At 43.8% G+C, this 20,597-nt stretch overlaps 1 protein-coding gene across 1 annotated transcript in view; it reads right to left on the reverse strand.

Annotated features, from left to right (window-relative positions):
- PPEF2 (protein phosphatase with EF-hand domain 2) overlaps positions 1–13,697 on the reverse strand; it is a 27,985-nt gene extending 14,288 nt beyond the window's left edge. Inside the window, exons 1-8 of the mRNA XM_081020810.1 lie at positions 13,541–13,697; positions 11,660–11,787; positions 9,947–10,004; positions 7,886–8,064; positions 6,414–6,528; positions 4,381–4,427; positions 314–480; positions 182–218 (exon numbers count right to left, since the gene is read on the reverse strand). Of these exons, the coding sequence (XP_080876936.1) occupies positions 182–218; positions 314–480; positions 4,381–4,427; positions 6,414–6,528; positions 7,886–8,064; positions 9,947–10,004; positions 11,660–11,787; positions 13,541–13,613 (804 nt within the window). The 5' untranslated portion in view covers positions 13,614–13,697. The remainder of the gene's footprint in view (positions 1–181; positions 219–313; positions 481–4,380; positions 4,428–6,413; positions 6,529–7,885; positions 8,065–9,946; positions 10,005–11,659; positions 11,788–13,540) is intronic.
- Between the last annotated feature and the right edge of the window lie 6,900 nt (positions 13,698–20,597).

Below are 20,597 nucleotides of genomic sequence, written 5' to 3' on the forward strand. Positions count from 1 at the left end.
ACTAAAACATGGCATAATTGGGTGGGGAAGCCTCTCTTAGAAGGTGAAGGACTATCCTCTGTTCTTAAGATGGCTACATCTCAGCAGGATTGTAGCAGTGGATTTCTTGTGTTGACAGTGCAGATTGGACTAGATGACTTTTGAGAATGTCTGTGAGTCTAAGGTTCACAAACAAGCTTACCTTATATTTGCGCGTGACCTCCTTGGTGAAACCATAGCTAGAGATGAAGAGAAGAGAGGACTTGTAAGTAGATGCCCATTAACATAACCCATACATTTCTTAATTCCTGAAATGTGTGTTCAGGGGCCATACCGTAAGTTGATCATATAGTCCTCATGGTTCCCTCTGTTCAGGTGGACTTCCTTCGGGTAAACCAAAAGGAAGACGAAGAGGATGATCAGGACTTCTATGGAACACTTGCCTCGGTCCACAAAGTCACCGTTAAAGACATAAAACTTTTGTGGAGAGGGAATACCATTCTGCAATGGAAAAACAACAACAGTCATAAAGGAAGTACGTAGGTAAAGGATTCCTGACGGTTAAGTCCAGTCGTGAACGGCTCTTGGGTTGCGGCTCTCATCTCGCTTTACTGGCCAAGGGAGCCGACGTTTGTCCGCAGACAGTTTTTCCGGGTCATGTGGCCAGCATGACTAAGCTGCTTCTGGCAAACCAGAGCAGCACATGGAAATGCTGTTTACCTTCCCACCAGAGTGGTATCTATTTATCTACTTGAACTTTGGCGTGCTTTCGAACTGCTAGGTTGGCAGGAGCAGGGACCGAACAACGGGAGGTCACCCCATCGCAGGGATTCGAACCGCCGACCTTCCAATCGGCAAGCCCCAGGCTCTGTGGTTTAGACCACAGTGCCACCCACATGCCAGATGCTTACCAAATGCTAAATTTGGAGACAAAATGGTTGGAAGTTTCTACCAGCCGACTTCCGGGTTGGCGCCATCGCCGAATGGCGGACTCCCTCCGAGCTCCGGAGGGAGCCGGCTCGGCAGGGGCTGGGTCCTACCGCGCCGGCGACGCGGGGACCCTTAAAAACCACGGGCACGGGGCCCGTGGACATGGGGACTCGGCTGGTACCGTCAGCGCCCTCCCGACTCGTGAAGGAGCCTTTTTAAAGGCTACGGATCGGGTGCCTGGGAGTGGCGTGGTACTTTGAGTCTATCGCTTCCCCTGCCGAGTGCAGCCGCATGCCATTCGTCGGAGAGCGCTGGCTTCTTCCATTTGAAATTTGGACATTTAACAAAAACCCGTGAGTAATTGGGTAACCGGGTACAAAAGGAGGAGAAAAAAAAAAGGAATTTTTTTTTTTTCGGATTCGGCACGAGCGGGGGGGATCTAAAAAGGAAGTCAGTCCCCTCCCTGATTGTAAACATGCTAAAACAAGGACTGAGAAACCAAGATCAATTCTGAAGTTTATTGCTGACTAAAAATACCAAATTCCACGATGGAATCATTACAAGAATTGTGCTGGAGGAGAGTCGAGGGTGAGAGGGAAAAGGCAACCCCCCCCCCCGGGAACCGGGGCGATTCAGAGAACCTGGCGGAGAGAGATGGAGAGTTTGACAGCTGTCAAAGTAGCTGTCAAATCTTGAGAATATAAAGAGGACTTTGTTACAAGTATTTTGCTGGTGGATTTTGATACAATTGGATATAAATATGGATACAAAATGTCGGATGGAAAAAGAAACAACAATTTGACTTTTGGATGAGAGGACACAAAGTTATTGCAATCCCTCTAGAGGGGCTTTGGGACATTACAAGCGGCGTATATGGAAAACTACTCTGGGATGTGTATTACTGGTCTTAGCTCCTGGGAAAGTAGCAAAACTGAAATATTTGTTTTGTCTACAGAGGTGACAACACAATAGAATCTTTCTATTTAAGTAAGCTCCTGAATAACAAACCTCTGTAGAGATACTAGATTTCAGAATAAGAATGGTTTTGCAGCTGAACAAGACAGAAACCTGAGAAAGTAAGAAACAAAAGAGTAAAGGACCAACTACGCCACGGCAAGAACATTGGGAGGAGTAACAATGATCAAGGGAAATTAAAGGTCTCGATTAGACTGGACTTTTGAAATTAAATATTATCAAAATAAGTAAATTTAAAGAAAACCGGCAAGATGAATTGAGAAAGTTTGGCTGTGGACTTGAGACCTCCAGGCCGACAACATACAGACTGATGGACATAGGGAATCTAAACCGGGGAAGGGAGGGGGAATTCTAGAATCCAAAGGCTATGTAATCAACTTTTGGAATCTTCTTCTATTTTTTATCTTTTAAATTTTTTTTTTTTATATATATATATAACTTTGGTATTTTGATTTAACAAGTTTTGGAAAAAAAAGAAAAGAAAAGGGGGAATTCGTGGAAGGAAACGGGGTAGATTTTGGGGAAAAAAATCTTTGTTTTATTTTGTTAAAGGTGAGGAGTGATGTTAAGATTGTAATTTAAATTGGCTATTAGGCATAACATATTAGGTTAAATTGGGAATGAGAACTTGTGGAACCAACGTAGGGAAAGGGGAATACAGTCGGGAGGGGAAGGAGGGAGTCCCAGAAAGAAGGTTATGAACATAAGGGTTTAAAATTGGTCTCTTTTCTTTCTTTTCTTTTTCTTTATCTTTTCTATCTTCTTTATTCTGTTATTATTGGAAATTTTAATAAATATGATTAAAAAAAAAAAAAAAAAAGTTCCCGAGCGAGAAAAAAAAAAAAAAAAAAGAAGTTTCTACCAGCCACCCTCCACAGCTCCCACTCTGCAAAGCTTTGAGAAGATCTCCAGCTGTAAATTTAAAGGCAAGGGGACAACCTGACACCTTTACCCAACAACACAGGCAGAGCAATCCTACCCAGGCAGATAGGTCAGGGGGCAGATACACTCTTTTGTGGCCTAGGACCCACATACCTATGGGACCGCCTCTCCTGGTATGCCCTGCGGAGGACCTTGAGGTCCACAAATGACAACATTTTGGAGGTCCCAAGTCGCAAGGTGGTTAGATTGGTCTCAACTAGGGCCAGGGCCTTTTCAGTACTGGCCCCGACGTGGTGGAACGCTCTGTCACAAGAGACTAGGGCCCTGCGGGACTTGACATCTTTCCGTAGGCCCCGCAAGACAGAGCTGTTCTGTCTGGAAGTTGGTTTGGACTCAGTCTGATCCTTAAGTTTTCCTCCCCTTATGGTTTTGATCTATGGGCTACTTTTAAAATGAGGCTGCATTTTAAATTGTATTTTAACCTGTATTTTAAATTTATTTTTCCCCCTATTATGTTTTTATTGTAATTTTACTGGTGTTAGCCGCCCTGAGCCCGGCTCTGGCTGGGGAGGGCGGGGTATAAATAAAAAATATTTATTATTATTATTTTTTAAGGGAAGCATCTTCCTAACTGGTTCTGGCCTGGGGTGTGTGAAGTAAACCTTCATTTTTGTAATTTTTATTTCTCAATTATATTTAGTGGTAGTATGGTTGTAATGTTTTTTGTAACATAAAATCATTCAATAAAAATTATTTTTTAAAAAAGAAAATAAATGGCAAAGGTGACCGGAAAGCTCAAGAACCAAGAGAACAATTTTTTTTAAAAAAAAAGAGTGGGGGAAATTTATAATTTATTTAAGAGACCACTGTAAGCAGATGAAAACATTAGCAGGATTTTAATCCCACTTCTAATGTAACAAATACGAAGGATAATATGGATGGATACAGAGTATAGATTATGGAATAATATGCAGTTGTAAATGTTGACATTAGGACCCGTGGAGGGGATGGGGGCGAAGTCTCGAGATTCTTTTTTTTTTTTTAAGATATTTATTAAAATTTCAAAAGAAAAAGATTACATTAATAAGAAAATTAACAATAAAAAGAAAAAATACAAAATACAAAATACAAAAAAAAACAGTTAAAAATAGTTCCATCTTTTCATCACTTCTTTTACATTTACTTGTTTCCCGGACCTCCTCATACCTCCCTCTTTTGTATTCCAATTCAATTTGTAAGTCCAGCAATTCCTTTCCCTCCTTTTTAATCCTGATCTTTAATCTTGATATATTATAACATTAAATTTTTACGTATTAAAAACCAATTTTCCCCTATTCTTTTATACCATTACAGCTAGAAACCGCTTAACTTCAATCCATCTTCATTCTAACATTCATTAATTTTACAATATTTCTGTAAGTAGTCTTTAAATTTCTTCCAATCTTCTTCCACCCGAAGTCTCGGGATTCAGAGTAACTTCTATACATGGATTTGCATTTGGATTGTTATAAATTTATATATGTAAAATCAAATAAAAATGATTCCAAAAAAATATATATGTTGCATTTTGGCACGCGGCTGTACATGTAATGTGAAGGCGTATTCTTTACGTACCTTGTAGAAAATGAGGAATAAGTCACTCAGCTGCCCGTGCAAATCTCCTAATAAATGAAAGGGGCAAAAAGTCGGCTTTGTGGTTTAAAGTTATAAGCATTTCACATCAAGCAGTGTATTCCATTCATGGTGATGGTTTATTCACATTCCCACCCCCCTCTCACGCTCTATAGCCCACATTCCTTCTGCTGTGAAACTCAACGTGTTATTCGGTAGTTCGCAGGTCGTCCCCCTTCCCTGCACTGACCAGCCCCAAACCTGCTTAGCTTCAGCAAGCTGGTGGTGCCACGTGCTTTTGGACCATACCACTGTACCTGGGAACTGTGGTTATATTTCCCAGGGAACTGTAGCTTTTCTCCCCATGAAGGTCTGCCTGTCACCGTCTGCCAGAAGCGAGCCAGCAGTAAATCGCACTGAGCAAAGGTTATATTTCCCAGGAAACTGTGGCTTTTCTCCACATGAAGGTCTGCCTGGCACCATCTGCCAGAAGCGAGCCAGCAGTAAATCGCCCTGAGCAAGGTTATATTTCCCAGGGAACTGTGGCTTTTCTCCCCATGAAGGTCTGCCTGGCACCATCTGCCAGAAGCGAGCCAGAAGTAAATCGCACTGAGCAAGCTGGAGTTAACTCTTTATTAGAAAAAACACCATCTGCACAGGAGTGTCGGGCCTTATCAGCGCAGCGACTTGTCTCTGGCAGGTCTCGCCCCCATGAAGCAGTTGCTGAGATAGGTGGTCCCTGACTCCCCACAGCTGCCTAAGCCTCCTCCTCTCCAGGTTTCCCCCCAAGCAATCGGGGACTGTGCCCCTTCACATAGTCAATCTCTCCTCTGCCCTTATCATGCCTCTCCTGGTTCTGCGCCTTCTTCCCTTGGGGATTCCCCAGCTGGTTCCTCCCACCATTCCTCTGAGTCCAACCAGTCCACGACACCATCATAGGTTTCCTTTCTGGACCAGCAAGAGTTGTTTCTGCTCTACCAGGGTTTCTTCAATCGCAGTACTTTCCCATGGAAAACAAGTTATATAGTTTGTTAAGAAAGGTGGAAGGGGCAGTGCCTGGTTTCTAAAGACAGATGTTGGAACTTATCTGAATGGAAGCGATGTTCATTAGCCCTGCTCCTTATGTTTAAATGTGGAAGAAAGGTACAGACTACAGTTGGTCATTAATATTTGGAAGAAAATGCACTTTGTACGTTCTTAGAGGCACACTGCTTTTCATGTTAAGAGTGGGGAAAGGGCAGGTACTAGTATCCTAGCAAAGCGCACTCTGTTGTAGATGCCCAACCGGTCTCCCTCACCTGTCTCCCTTCTCCAGATCTGTTTCAGTTACACACCAGTTCCTCTTATCTCCAATTTGTTTGTATGTTGGAAGATTTAGGACAGATTGTCACCTCACAGAGTTTCCTTTGAGCCATTGCTGTGCTAATGGATCGATACCCCCACAGGATAACACCGCCAAGGAAATTAGGCTGAGTTAATTGGCTTTTAATACAAGCTGATTTCCTAGGCTTTAGAGGTGCCTAATACACAGTTTAGGAAGCTTGCCTAACAAAATTAGCTTTCCACACATGCTAATTTCAGAGGGTTTGGAAATACACAGGTCAAATACACCCATGGGTCCAGCCATCACCTCACACAGGAGACTAGATTATCCTAATTGGCTTCTGATGTCACAAGCCTTAATTAAATTCTAGCACCTACAAACTCGTAACAAGACATTAAAAACATCCCAGCCATTTCTAAAAAGCCACAGGTAGTTAAAGGCAAAAGGCCTGGAGAGAGTGAAAACTTTTAGCCCAGTGCCTGAAAATATATCATTATGGCACCAGGCAAATCTCCCTGGGGAGAGCATTCTACAAGTGGGGAGCCACCACAGAAAAGGCCTGTTCTTGTGTCGCCACCCTCCGTACTTCTCATGGAGCTGGCATATGAAGAAGCGCCTCAAATAATGAGCACAGGGTCTGGATTAGATCACATGGGCTGAGGCGGTGCTTGAGGCACGTACCTCAGCAGCGCTGGTAAACAACAGCACTTACCACATACAGTGATCTCCTCACTGTAACAGGTGGAGATGCAGGTGATGTTTGGAAGCTGGGCAAGATGCTTTTCAGTCTCACTCAAGAGTCTTAGGACATAGTAAGCGTGAAGATGCTACTGGGAGAAAGTGAGGAAATTACAGAAAGCCATCGAGAAGAGCGTTGGCTCGCCTCTCAAACTACAATTCCCAGGATCCTTCGGGGGGAAGCGATTAACTGTTTACTTGCGCTAATTTATACCCTGCATTTCTACAGAAACTAGGCAGTTCACAATGTAAAACAACAACACGACATTATGCATGCCCCAATTTTCCAAGTGGTGGGAGATTTCTGGGGCGGAGGACTTTAGTCAGATTTGGTGTCCTATGGCTTTTCGCAGCATTTGTATTCATTTGCAAACATCAAAGTTTAGCCTAGGAGCAGGTGCAGCTTTAATGCTCCAGCAGAAACCCCTAAACTCACTGCTCCTGTTTTGGACACCTATGGGTACCAAGATGCTCCCAGGGCAAAAGTCGGTCTTTCTCCAAATAGCCATGACTTCACACAGAGTGTGTTGACAACATCCTCAGTAAAGGCAGAGAAAGTGATGTCCCTTCTCTAAACCAACTCATGCTTTCCAGAACAGTTTATTCCCACAGATATTGCTAAGGTCGGGGTCTGAGAGCCATCAGCCACATGGCCCTGTTGCCGGCTAACTGGCTGTGGTGTAAAATACTGGGAAGCCAAATCAACAAAGCATTTTGGGGTTGGGGTGCTTATTGTTTATACCATGGGTAGGCAAACTAAGGCCCCAGGGCCGGATCCAGCCCCATCGCCTTCTAAATCCGGCCCACGGACGGTCCGGGAATCAGCGTGTTTTTACATGAGTAGAATGTGTGCTTTTATTAAAAATGCATCTCTGGGTTATTTGCTGGGCCTGCCTGGTGTTTTTATATGAGTAGAATGTGTGCTTTTATTTAAAATGCATCTCTGGGTTATTTGTGGGGCATAGGAATTCGTTTATTATTATTATTTTCCAAAATATAGTCCGGCCCCCGACAAGTTCTGAGGGACAGGGGACCGGCCCCCCGCTGAAAAAGTTTGCTGACCCCTGGTTTATACAAATAGCAACCTATGGTTTGCGCCAGGCAAAGTTAGGGTTAGTTACGGCACCTGCTCAGGTGTCAAAGGCCAAGGTAAAGAAGTACGTTTTTGGCATAGGACCAAAGGTGGACAAACGATCCCAGAAGGAACACAAACAAGTTGTAGTCCAACAATATCTGGCAGACCACATATTTCTCATCCCAGGCATACAATGATTGGCAGTGGTTCTCCAGGGATTTAAGGAGATGAGTCCTTCCCAGCCTGGACCTCACAAATGCTGTGTATCACTGAGCTACAGAAATTCCCCTTCAGTTTCCTTCTTTACCTAGCAGGAGCTTCTGCAAGCCAAAACTGAGGTAAAAGTAGACGGCTACTGTGAAGATACTTACTTGCTCGTGTTGGTACGCTTCCAGTAAGTTAGTGGCATCCTCAGGCACGAGTGGGAAGGAAAGGCGAGGCCCCACATAGGTGTCTGGCACCACAACGGATTCAAAGGTTTCAATGGGTTTTTCAAGCTTGGGGTCAAAGATGATTTCAGGTTCTGACAATATGCGGTTAAGGAAATCTCCTAGGGTGGAATGAAAACCAAGACGGTTGGCTGCTAGAATGTGGCTCTTTGCTTCTCTACATAGCCAGCAGCAGCAGCAGCAGCGTTAAGTTTTAGCTGAGATTCCTGCATTGCAGGGGGTTGGACTAGATGACCCGTGGGGTCCCTTCCAACTCTTTTTAATTTTATTTTATTTTTACCAACCACCAAAACACAAACAGTGAAACCCCCCAGGCGGCTGATACATTGGGCATACAATATTCAATAATCTACATATTCAATAATCTACATATTCAATAATATTCAATAATAACATATTCAAATTAACCATACGTACACTTCTATATACCTTAACACTCCTCCATCCACAAGGTTTATTTAACTTTTAACATTTTAATTGCCCCAAATTGTTCAAACCTACTCAAATAATTCAATATCATCTCAAACCAATCCTCCTCTTTCTCACTGACCTTAAACCCTTTCATTCTATGTATCTTCACAGTTAGGTATTCTAATATTATAATATTATTCAGTTTTTCCCTCCATTGGTTCACCCCTAGCTCTTCTGCATTTTTCCATTTACTCACTATAACGTGTTTGGCTGTAATTACCATCAATTTTACCCATTTGCATTCCTCTTTTTTTTTTAACTCAGTACTACTCAGGGTAATAATAACCATTAATTTAGCTATTTCCACGTGGAAACATGGGTCCCTTCCAACTCTTAACATTCTATGATGCAAAATAAGCACGTCGGTTTCTTAGATGACCTTTTTCCCAACCCCCTTCTCACATGCAGCCTCAAAGGCATCTTACGAGTATCGCGTAAAAGCCAGAGAAATTAAAACCACGCCAAAGCCAAAAAGACACAATTATAATAGAGACAAACAAACAAACAAACCAAATGCCAACACCAATTGAAAGCATCAGAATAGTCTGAAGGCAATGAAACAATTCTAAAGGCCACCTGCTGACAGTTAAAGAGGTGAGCACTTCATGAAAATTAACACACCTGAGTGCTGTGCAGTTAGCTACAAGTTAGTTGGCCTTGTATTGGCTCAAGAATCCTAAGAAACCAACCAATCAGAGCCCGTGGTTCAAGTCAGTGCCATTTGGAAAGGTTCAGTCAACCATCTTGATGTGATGGTATCCAAACGCAGACATAAAAACCTGCTCTTCAACATTGTGTCCAATTTGGTTAAACCCAACGGTTCTTAAAGGTGCAGCTTTCTGAAATATAAATCTGGATTGTACACTCCAGAGCATGGGTAGGCAAACTAAGGCCCAGGGGCCGGATCCGGCCCACTCGCCTTCTAAATCCGGCCCGCGGATGGTCCAGGAATCAGCATGTTTTTGCATGAGTAGAATGTGTCCTTTTATTTAAAATGCATCTCTGGGTTATTTGTGGGGCATAGGAATTCTTCTCCCCCCCCCAAAAAAAATATAGTCCAGCCTCCCACAAGGTTTGAGGGACAGTGGATCGGCCCCCTGCGGAAAAAGTTTGCTGACCCCTGCTCCAGAGCTATTCATCTAGGATTTGTAGGTACAGTGGTACCTTAGTTCTTGAACGTCATCATTTCTGGAAGACCATTCGAGTTCTGAAATGTTTGAAAACCGAGGGGCAAAGGGCTGTCTGCAAATTCAATTGAGATAATGGAAAAACACGCAGCAGAAACCGTTTGATTTCCGAGGTGTGTTCGGAAACAGAAGCACTTACTTCCAGGTTTTCAGCATTCGTATTCCGAAATGTTCATCAACAGAGATGTTTGAGAACCGAGGTACACTGTACCAACATTTCCACATTTGATAGGTTTGCGAAACACATACAAGGTCACAAAATTTAGTTGCCCTGACAAGAGAGTAATATATAATACAAACTGTATTTCCCCATTTTTGAGCTTACTGTCTTTGTTGTTGCTTGGCGTGAAGTAGGTCATAAGGTAGTCAAAGAAATGGTTGAGCTGCGGAAGACAAGAAGAATGCTGTCAACTTCTATCATTAAGCCATCTTTATACTCTCTTCCCCTGCCATAGCCTCTCCCTCCCATTCTGTTCCCTCTCCCATTTCTCATGCCACACCAGTGACGTAGCATGGATTGCCAGAGCCTGGGGCCGTGTGGAGAGGCTGGGATGGAAGGGAGAGAAACAGAGTACACATTCGCACTCGGCTGCCTGTCAGTGTCCACGTCCCCCAGGAGAACCCAGCCTCAGAGATAAGAAATTGAAATTCACGGCATGAAAACATTAGCAGGATTTTAATCCCACTTGTAATGTAACAAATATTAAGGACAACATGGATGGATACAAAACACAGACTATGAAATAATATGCAGTTGGAAATGTTGACAATAGGACCCACGGAGGGGATGGGGGGAAGTTGCGAGATTCAGAGAAATCTCATTTTATGGATATGTATTTGGCACTGTAACTAATTTGCATTTGGAAAAATCAAATAAAATTGATTTCCAAAAAAAAGAAAAGAAAAGAAATTTTGTGCCCCTAATTGATTTTGTGCCTGGGGCAATCAACCCTGTGCCCCCCAACTCACACTAGTCAAAATAAAAAAATCCTTCCAGTAGCACCTTTAAGACCAACTAAGTTAGTCGTCAGCAGGCTCATCTCAGCTATCTGCCAATCTCCCATTCCCACCACCCTTCTGAGTAATACCCCTCCCCACCTTCTCACTATATAGAAGGATCTGGCAACTTCTGTTTCAGTGTATCTGAAGAAGTGTGCTTGCACACGAAAGTTACTAACTTAGTTGGTCTTAAAGGTGCTACTGGAAGGATTTTTTTATTTTGACTATGGCAGACCAACACGGCTACCTATCTGTAACTCACACTAGGTCACTGTGCCACACAGGGCTGCATGTGATTCAGAGGGTGTGCAAAGCTGGCACATGCCATGTAAATTTGGAGTGTGCAGTGCTTCTCCTTCCAACACACACTCTGAGGATGCTCAATGGGCTGTTTGGGTTTGGAGTTTTCAGCCCCCTCTGTCTCCCATACATGCATACATATACGTATGGGAGTCGCAGGTCAAAACGAGGATAGCAAAGACTGAATGAGAGCACTGTTGGATTGAGTTATGCTTGCATGAAAGTACTTAGACAGAGGGTTTAGAGTGCATTTGGATCACTGAATTCTGTTAGCAACACAGATGGAGACCAGGGAGAAAATAAACCCTTATAACACTTGACTGTGGACAACTGAACCAAAACAGTATATAATTTGAGTGGGGAAAGATTTTGTCTCTCTTACTTTGGGCCTTGTACATATCAGAAAAATATTAAGTTCTGCGTACAAGAGGAAAACTCCCTTAGAACTAACCAGCCAATCAGCACGAGTTACCTCAGCATGGATCATGCCATCTTGATTGGTTGCTAGGCAACACCTCCACCCCACCCCACCTACTAATTATGAACAGATTTAACCCTTAGGTTCCAAACCGAATGCTCCCTGCTGTTGTACTTCCAGCAAAGTCTGGGCTGTGTTGGGGGCAGATGAGAATCAGGAGACTAATTCTGAGCGCTAAATTCCTTTTACCGCTACCAACAGCAAAACTAGAACAGGCAGAAGGAAGAATTTCCCCTCTGCCTTCCTCCTTTGCCATCATACCTTGAGATGATCCAGCTCTCCCGCATACTCTATGGACTGAAATATGCGCCATGTGCATCTTCGGCGCATTTCAAGCCGGGCCACATAGCGTCGATACCACGTTTGGATCAGGATAGCTCCTCTGAAGGCTGAGATACAAAAAGAGAGATGTGTGATATAGCCTTTCGCTTTTTGGAGTACAGAAACATGAAGCCCATCAAACAGCTGACATCAGCAGCCAGCAACCTTGGGCAGCTGTTGGGGCCAGGTATCATGGCAGAGTCCACATGACACAGAAGTTTGGCACTGCCACCCATCCATTTCTTCAGCCATTGACTTAACTGGTAGTAGGGATTGGGCCTAGGAAGCAGCCCGCCATTTTAAATAGCCCACATTGTGCCACAGCAGCGCACCACTGTGGCATTGTGGGTAAGTAAAATGGCAGGCAGCTCACAACCCTGTCCTTTCCGATTGTCCAAGAAGCTCTTTGGAGAAGGGAAGAAACATTAGGAGCTTTTCAGATGGGTAGAACGGCCCCGGACACTGGCAACCCACCCTATGCCACCGGTGTGGTATGAGAAATGGGAGAGGGAACCCTATGGTGCACTTTGAAGAAATTAAGATCTGGTAGGAGATATTCTTGCTGTTCATAGAATTGTAGGGCCACAAGGGACCACAATTCAGGAATCAGAAATCTCTGGCTAGCCAACCTCTGTTTATAAAATCCCAAAGAAGTAGAGCCCACCTCCTTCTGAAGTAGTCCGTTCAACTGTTAAACAGCTCCCGCCATTGGTTTGGTCTCCTTCCCTCTCCCCTCGCCCAAATGAGGGCAATATCTGACACACCTCAAAGCCCTCTACCCCCAACAAAGGCAGATCTAGGGGAGCGCAACCTGTTTGGCTCCCCTAGGTGCAGGAAGCAGCAGCACATAAACATATTTGCATGTCATGTTCAACAGTCTTGTGTTTTCCATTCTTCCTAGCACTCCATGCCCTCCCAACATTTCTCAGGTGGAAATGGGGACATTTCTGACTCCCCACCAACTGACCTCCGTATTCCCCGCCCCCCGAGCAGTTCCTATCAGAAGAAGGGCGAGTGCTGCCACCACCTCCACACTAATAGAAGAAGAATTTGGATTTGACATCCCGCTTTATCACTACCCTAAGGAGTCTCAAGGGATGCGGGTGGCGCTGTGGGTTAAACCACAGAGCCTAGGATCTTGCCAATCAGAAGGTCGGTGGTTCGAATCCCCGTGACGGGGTGAGCTCCCGTTGCTCGGTCCCTGCTCCAACCTAGCAGTTCGAAAGAATGTCCAAGTGCAAGTAGATAAATAGGTACCGCTCCGGCGGGAAGGCAAACGGCATTTCCGTGCGTTGCTCTGGTTCGCCGGAAGTGGCTTGGTCATGCTGGCCACATGACCCGGAAGCTGTACGCCGGCTCCCTCGGCCAATAAAGCGAGATGAGCGCCGCAACCCCAGAGTCGGTCACGACTGGACCTAATGGTCAGGGGTCCCTTTACCTTTTAAGGAGTCTCAAAGCGGCTCACAATCTCCTTTCCCTTCCTCCCCCACAACAAACACTCTGTGAGGTGAGTGGGGCTGAGAGACTTCAGAGAAGTGTGACTAGCCTAAGCAGCTGCATGTGGAGGAGTGGGGAAGCGAACCCGGTTCACCAGATTACGAGTCTACCGCTCTTAACCACTACACCACACTGGCTCCACATTGGCTCACACTGCTATGTGTGGGACTTAGCACACACACATTCCACCATACTAAGAAAACCCCTTAAACACACACCAATAGCACTTGCAGGGGAAATAGGGACATTCCAGGGTCAAATCAGAAGCCAGGATGGCTTTTGCAATTTTGGGAGTGTCCCTGGAAAATCGGGACTGGCACTCACCCGAAAAAGGGAAGAGCTTAAAGGATGGTTTATTTTCTTCGGCCAAATTCTTGGCACTTTTTTTCTTGTTCATCCCTCCCAACTGTACGACTGATTCAGCCAGAATGCTAGTGTGTTCTAGGGCTTTTCCTGGCTTCCAAAACAAGCCAATCAACCCATTTTGAGCTGGACGGGTTCATTGTCTGAAACCATCCAATGGGAAAATCGGATGCAAAGCAGGAAGAACAAGTCCTGACCTCATTGGCTAGAACCTTCAGCAGGAGTAAAGTTCCAAACTGAAGCTTCTCTCCTGCCAGAGAAAATTCAGCGGAATTGTCATATAATGTCAGAGACCAGGCTGAGGAGGACTGCTCTGATGAGGAATGGTGGGAGCCTTCCCCTTCTGAAGCTGCCCAGGAGCAGGGGAGCAGTATAGATTTGGAACAGTGGTTTGCAGAGGGGCATAGTTCTGAAGACAGAAGTTGGGAAGAACTGGGGGGTGAACAGCAAAGCGAAGAAGAACTGGAAGAGACAGAACAGACTCTCTCTCACTGGAGATTGCCAAGCCTATCAGTCCAAGGTCACATAGAGCAGATAGCTGTCAACTTTTCCCTTTTCTTGCGAGGAATCCTATTCAGAATAAGGGAATTTTTAAAAAGGGAAACGTTGACAGCTATGTAAGGTGGCTACACAAAAAGCACGGTGGTTGCGAGATCAGGTTGCAAGGCGCGGAAGAGACAGGGGTGACTAGGGAGAAAGTGGGTAGAAACCTTAACTGGGAGCACCTTTACTGTGAGATGGACTTTTTGTTCTTTCGCTGTGATCATTAAAAACTCTTTAAATGACGAGAAACTATTTTTGCTTTGTTCTGCTTATCCAATGGGAGGGAGGAAGCCGCTTCCTCGAAGCCTGACATATAGTGAGGGTTTGCGCTTTCAAAAGAGATGGGGAGCCAGTGGCTCTCCTGATATTGCTGGACTCCGGTTTCCACCAACCCCAGCTAAGATCAACAATAGTGGGCAGGAAAGAACTTCTTTCCTTCCATGCTTTCCACAGGAGAATGAACATTCTTCACATGCTCCTTCATTGGTTTTTCCCTTCACTCAGACTTTCTGACATGCTGTTCTTCCATAGACCTTGTTTAGATTTCTTTTTATAAATATAAATAAATTATTTATTACATACGAGATGCATAGTTAAATAAAACGAGAATAAAAGTACAGTCGTACCTCGGAAGTTGAACAGAATCTGTTCCGGAAGTCTGTTTGACTTCCAAAACGTTCGGAAACCAAAGCGTGGCTTCTGATTGGCTGCAAGAAGCTCCTGCAGCCAATCAGAAATTGCAGAAACCCCATTGGATGTTTGGCTTCCAAAAATAGTTCACAAACCAGAACTCTCACTTCTGGGTTTGCGGCGTTGGGGAGCCAAAACATTTGAGAACTAAGCTGTTCGAAAACCAAGGTACGACTGTAAATAATACTGTGTTTATGATTTGATGGAAAGAACATAGGGTGTAGCAGAAAGGGAGAAACAGCAACTCGATGGAAAACTGGGTGGGAAGTCGACAAAAATGAAAGACGAAATTGTGTTTTGACTGCATTATGTTAAAAATGTTGAAACTTAAAAATATATAATTGGAAAAAATAAAACAGCAGTATGCACAATGCTCAATTAAACGTTTCTGAATACAGAATACTGAATAACCAAGTTGTGTCAACATCTATCTAGCATCATTATTAGATATGAAACGATGTATAATAATGTGTGTGCTTAGATTGTTGACCATCAGTAAAATGTATTTTGCATCAACGACAATTTTAATTTATAGGAAGTAAAGGAGAAGCAGGACTTGACTGTCAACAACAGGGGTGGCTAACCTGTAGCTCTGCAGATGCTTTCTGAACTACATCTCCCAATAGCCAAAGTCAGGGAGTTGTAGTTTAGCAACATCTGGAGGACACCATATGAGCCACTCAGAACTACAAAGTAATCCATTTCTGCATGGCCAGTGTCCCCCCTGAATATGACTAAATGCCTGCCTTGTCTGTGCGTTGTCAAATTTCACAGGGCCACCAAATTTCCTACTGGAGAGATTATAGAACGTTAACTTACCAGGATGTGAAGCATCTGGCAATTCATGGCCTAGTGAGAAAGGAGGAACATAAGGATGTTTACTCAGAAAGGACATCAGAAAACAACACTGAAAATGTTTCAGAAAGGAAATAAATAACTTACCTCTGTTTGTCTTGGACACAAAGGTGCTGTGTGTAGAACTACCACATCCCATAGTCTTTGAGCAACACACCTATTGGATTGCAATTAAACACAGTATCTTAAATGTACAAAAGCTACATGCCAGTGGTCCCCAACCTGTGAGCAATTGCTCTCCTCTAGGGATGGGGAGGAAATTTGATTCACTCCCATTAAGATGAATTGACCTAATTTGCACTTTCTGAAACAATCCACAAACCAGAGCACAGCCCATACTTTGGAATTTGCACATCTCTGGATTTTGAGATGCTGTTGACTCCGGTAATGTGGACAAAAATGGCAGCACTGGGGTGGTGTGTGCATCAGAATGAATATATTAATGACAACGACATAAAAATGCATCGCATGAGGGGAAATTGTTTTGAAAAATTTGTGTTCGGAGAAATGGTATACAAAAATGTGCATATCAGGAGAAATTTGTACTAAGATGCTTAGGAATGTTTGTGAGAACTTCAAAAAAAAATATTGCAGGCTGATGAAGAAATACAGAGAACTGAATTTAAGATTGGAAAAACGAGAAATTGACAAATTTGTCTTCTCTTCCTCCATCGTTGGTTGAACTGCTGTGACGTTACTTTCAAACTGCCAGAGTTTCAAACTGCATGTGCAGTATTCCTTTAGGGCACATTTGAATTACATTCTTTCCCTCAAAGAATTCTAGGTATTGCATACCCTTCAACATTTCTCCGACGAAAAATTGGACATCCTACCATACCCTCCAACATTTCTCTGATGAAAACGGGGACATCCTAAGGGTAAACGGGACATTTTGGGATCAAAGCAGAAACTGGGATGGCTTCTGTAAATCTGGGACTGTCCCTGGAAAATAGGGACACTAGGAGGGTCCAGAGATACACCTCTTTGCCAGATGTTTGACACCTAAGGTATATAAGTTTAGGACCCACCCTATTCTTCTGATTGTAAATTGTTTTAACTGATTTTTATACCGTATTCTTACATAACCTGCCCTGGGATCTTATGGTGAACAGAGAGCATGAAATCTAACAAATCACCATGATAAATCACCAGTCATAAATTCATGACTGACTTCCGAGTGATCTTCTTACATACAGGCTAAAGAGGAGATGTTTTGGTCAATATGCCTGTACGTAAATAGAAATTCCTGAAAATTAAGGGGGGGGGGAACATACCTTAATCCCGATGCCTGCTATAGAGAGGGGTTCTTCTACCTTTGAAGCCTTGATGGGATGTCTACTTGATTTCGGAGGTTGGTTTTTCCTGCTAGCTGTATGCATTTATAAGACAGCTGTTAATTCTCAAGTGCTTCCAAGACAGCTTTCTACACTCCAGACTGAATAAACGATCTCCAGAGGTTTAACAAGATGAGCATTCTCTTCTAGATAAAGTCGCCGTTGGGAGAAAGGGCAAATTCCCCCTTTTTTTTTGCCCCCTGTATGTGAAGTGTTTGGTTTATTTACTCGATGTTGCTCTAAGAGGTCTTAAGAGCCTTCCCACGTGACAAGGAAAGACAGCAAACTGAAATGGATTAGGATTACTTGCAGGAGGATTAGGAACAAAGGATATAGTCCATTGCCCTTTCTCGTCTGAGGACCTGATCATGCACACCTCTGGACGCTCCTTCTGTTTTTGAAAAACCCTCTGTCATTGGCCTTCAAGATGTTGCTGAACTAAACTCCTCCTTTCCTGCCTGTGAGGGGAGCACCCTGTTGCAACAGTTCAATAAAGATCAGGCTTATGAGCTGCTTGACTTCTCAATATTCTCTGGTTGGCCTGTTATTTTCTCTGACCGATGGAGAACCTACAAAGGACTCTGTAAGGGCTCTTGTGTCCCCCATAAGGGAATAAGGGCAGATTTTTGTTTATTACAACATTAACAGCACTTTTGACCCCGGAAGAGGGCAGAACAGGGACGGAACAGGGCACAATGGACAACACGGGTTTATGCCTGACTGCTGACGCACACAATTACCCAAAACACAACCCCTGCGCAAACAGAGTTGCCTGTACTTATGAGCCGCAGGCTGCAATGCCTTTATTTTCAATGGATTTATCTAGTCCTTTTTGAAGAGTTAGCTAAGACATTATTCATTGCTACATCTTGTGGTACTTAAGACACGGGGGGAGAAATCCAATCAGTTTGCATTTAAAGGCGAACTTACTAAATTCTCACTTTCCAAAACAATACGCAAATCAAAACACAGCCATCCCTCAAAATTTGTACAGTTTCGCAATGCATCTCTCTAGTCAATAAATGCGTACTTGGGAAAGCGTGTGCAAAAATGCATGTAACAGTGAAAATAACACACAGTAATTCATTATCTTTGGGGAAATTGCTTGCAAAAATGTTTTGTTAGGCAAAACTGCATACAAAAAGCTGTTTATTGGGAGAAATTTTGCATTACAACGCTGACAAATTTTCATGGTCTGCAAATCGTCGCAGAAAAATGACAAGCTCAAGTTTAAGATTGGAAAAATAAACTTTGAGAACCAAAATGGACGGATGCATCCAGCTGCAGTGGTAAAATTCCACACTAGAAAGGTATTTAGGATGAATACTTTGTTTTGCTTGTCTAGAATTTGCTTCCAGCCCATTTGCATGGATGCCTTCAATTTCTGCACTGTTTACCTCATTAGGCACTTGTTTAACGCTAGTGAGTATAAACTGGGTCAATGCAAAGCTCCCTTAACCCTTTTGGGGTTTAAAGCAGAGCGTGTTGGTAAGCAGGTAGCGACACTTCGGGTGAGATCTTGATCCTATTAAAGCCCATGGCAACATGTTTGTTGTTGACTTCAAAATACAGTTTCACAGGCAAGGATTCTGGAGTGTGTGTGTATTTGTGGGGGGCGAGAAAGTATGTCCATGTCTGTTGCACTTTACCTTAGAAGCACAGAATTCACATCATTTTTAAAATATGAGATATGAAGTTCTAAAAAAACAGTCGCCCAGTTAAGACAGCATGGGATGAGAGACAGCAAGCCTGGTCACTGTATCATTTGGTGAACTACAGGTAAATGTGTTGCAATGGGAACAAAATGGTTAGATAATCGCTTCTCAATACTGAACACTTTTGCATTCTAGTGAATAAGAAAAACCAAGCAGAAGGGAGCAGATATTTTTGCCATCCAGCTAAAAAATGAAAAATGATTTGCCACGTTCTGACAGATCCAATACAGTGGTACCTCAGGTTACATACGCTTCAGGTTACATACGCTTCAGGTTACAGACTCCGCTAACCCAGAAATAGTGCTTCAGGTTAAGAACTTTGCTTCAGGATGAGAACAGAAATTGCGCAGTGGTGGCGTGGCGGCAGTGGGAGGCCCCATTAGCTAAAGTGGTGCTTCAGGTTAAGTACAGTTTCAGGTTAAGAACGGACCTCCGGAACAAATTAAGTACTTAACCCGAGGTACCACTGTACTTGAAATGTGCACATATATACAAGCAAGAATAACTAGCAAGATGTATCCCTTAACCTCATGTTCCTGTTTCAAGCCAGCTTCCCACCCTTTCAAATAGCACCTAGATCACCAAGTGAGTTGTGGGTTCAAGTCCCATGTTGGGTGAAAAATTCATGCATTGCAGGGGGCTGGACTAGATGACTCTCATGGTCCCTTCCAACTCTACAATTTTATGATATCCACAGGGTGGCGCTGTGGTCTAAACCACTGAGCCTCTTGGGCTTGGCGATCAGAAGGTCGGCGGTTCGAATCCCCACGACGGGGTGAGCTCCCATTGCTCTGTCCCAGCTCCTGCCAAATACCAGTTCGAAAACACGCCAGTGCAAGTAGATAAATAGGTACTGCTGTGGCAGGAAGGTAAACGGCATTTCCATGCACTCTGGTTTCCATCACGGTGTCCTGTTGCACCAGCAGCAGTTTAGTCCTGCTGGCCACATGTCTGTGGACAAAAGCCAGCTCCCTCGGCCTGAAAGCGAGATGAGCTCCACAACCCCGTAGTCGCCTTTGACTGGACTTAACCAGGGGTCCTTTACCTTTTTACCTTACAAACATTCTTAATTTGCCGCATTGTGGAGGGGGACTGGGAACCACACAAAGAAACAACTTGTTCAAAAGCTACTACTTTATAAGTGTGAGTATTTTGTCAATATCCTCCTTTGAAGTTCCCAGAAATGGATGTGCTATACAGTATGATCATAAATAAGGCAGGGATTCCAAGTACAGTGGTACCTCAGATTACAAACGCTTCAAGTTACAGACTCCGCTAACTCGGAAGTAGTACCTCAGGTTAAGAACTTTACTTCAGGATGAGAACAGAAATTGTGCGGCGGCAGCGGGAGCCCCATCAGCTAAAGTGGTACCTCAGGTTAAGAACAGTTTCAGGTTAAGAACGGACCTCCAAAACGAATTAAGTTCTTAACCCGAGGTACCACTGTATTATACGCACACACAAAAATCACATATACCCGAGCCCTTGGTGTCACCCTACGTCTAGCGGATGAGGGGAGATATGGAACCCTTGTACTCTACAGCTGGCGTACTGGGTGGGTCTCACCTTCATGTGAGAGGAAAGGCTTAAAAGCTCTTTCCATGCTGAGTAACCTCAACCATACCTGGCATGAAAAGATGCTTTTAAGCTCTCCACCTTGCTTGGATTTGACTTGTGCAATTTCAACCAGCCTGCCTCCAACTGCATGTGGTTGAAATTGCGCAAGTTAAATGCGTGAAAGATGCAATTATACCGCTTTGGCTTTTTATGCTGCAGTATTACAAGGCTGGCTCTGGCTCAGAAACCACAGAGTCTTTGATACCATTTTGATGCAGGATGAGAAGTAGGCGAGATAAGCGGGGGGGAGAAAACCACCACTGC

The sequence above is a fragment of the Podarcis pityusensis genome (assembly GCF_964106645.2).
Source record: "Podarcis pityusensis genome assembly, chromosome: 9".
NCBI classification, from domain to species: domain Eukaryota; kingdom Metazoa; phylum Chordata; class Lepidosauria; order Squamata; family Lacertidae; genus Podarcis; species Podarcis pityusensis.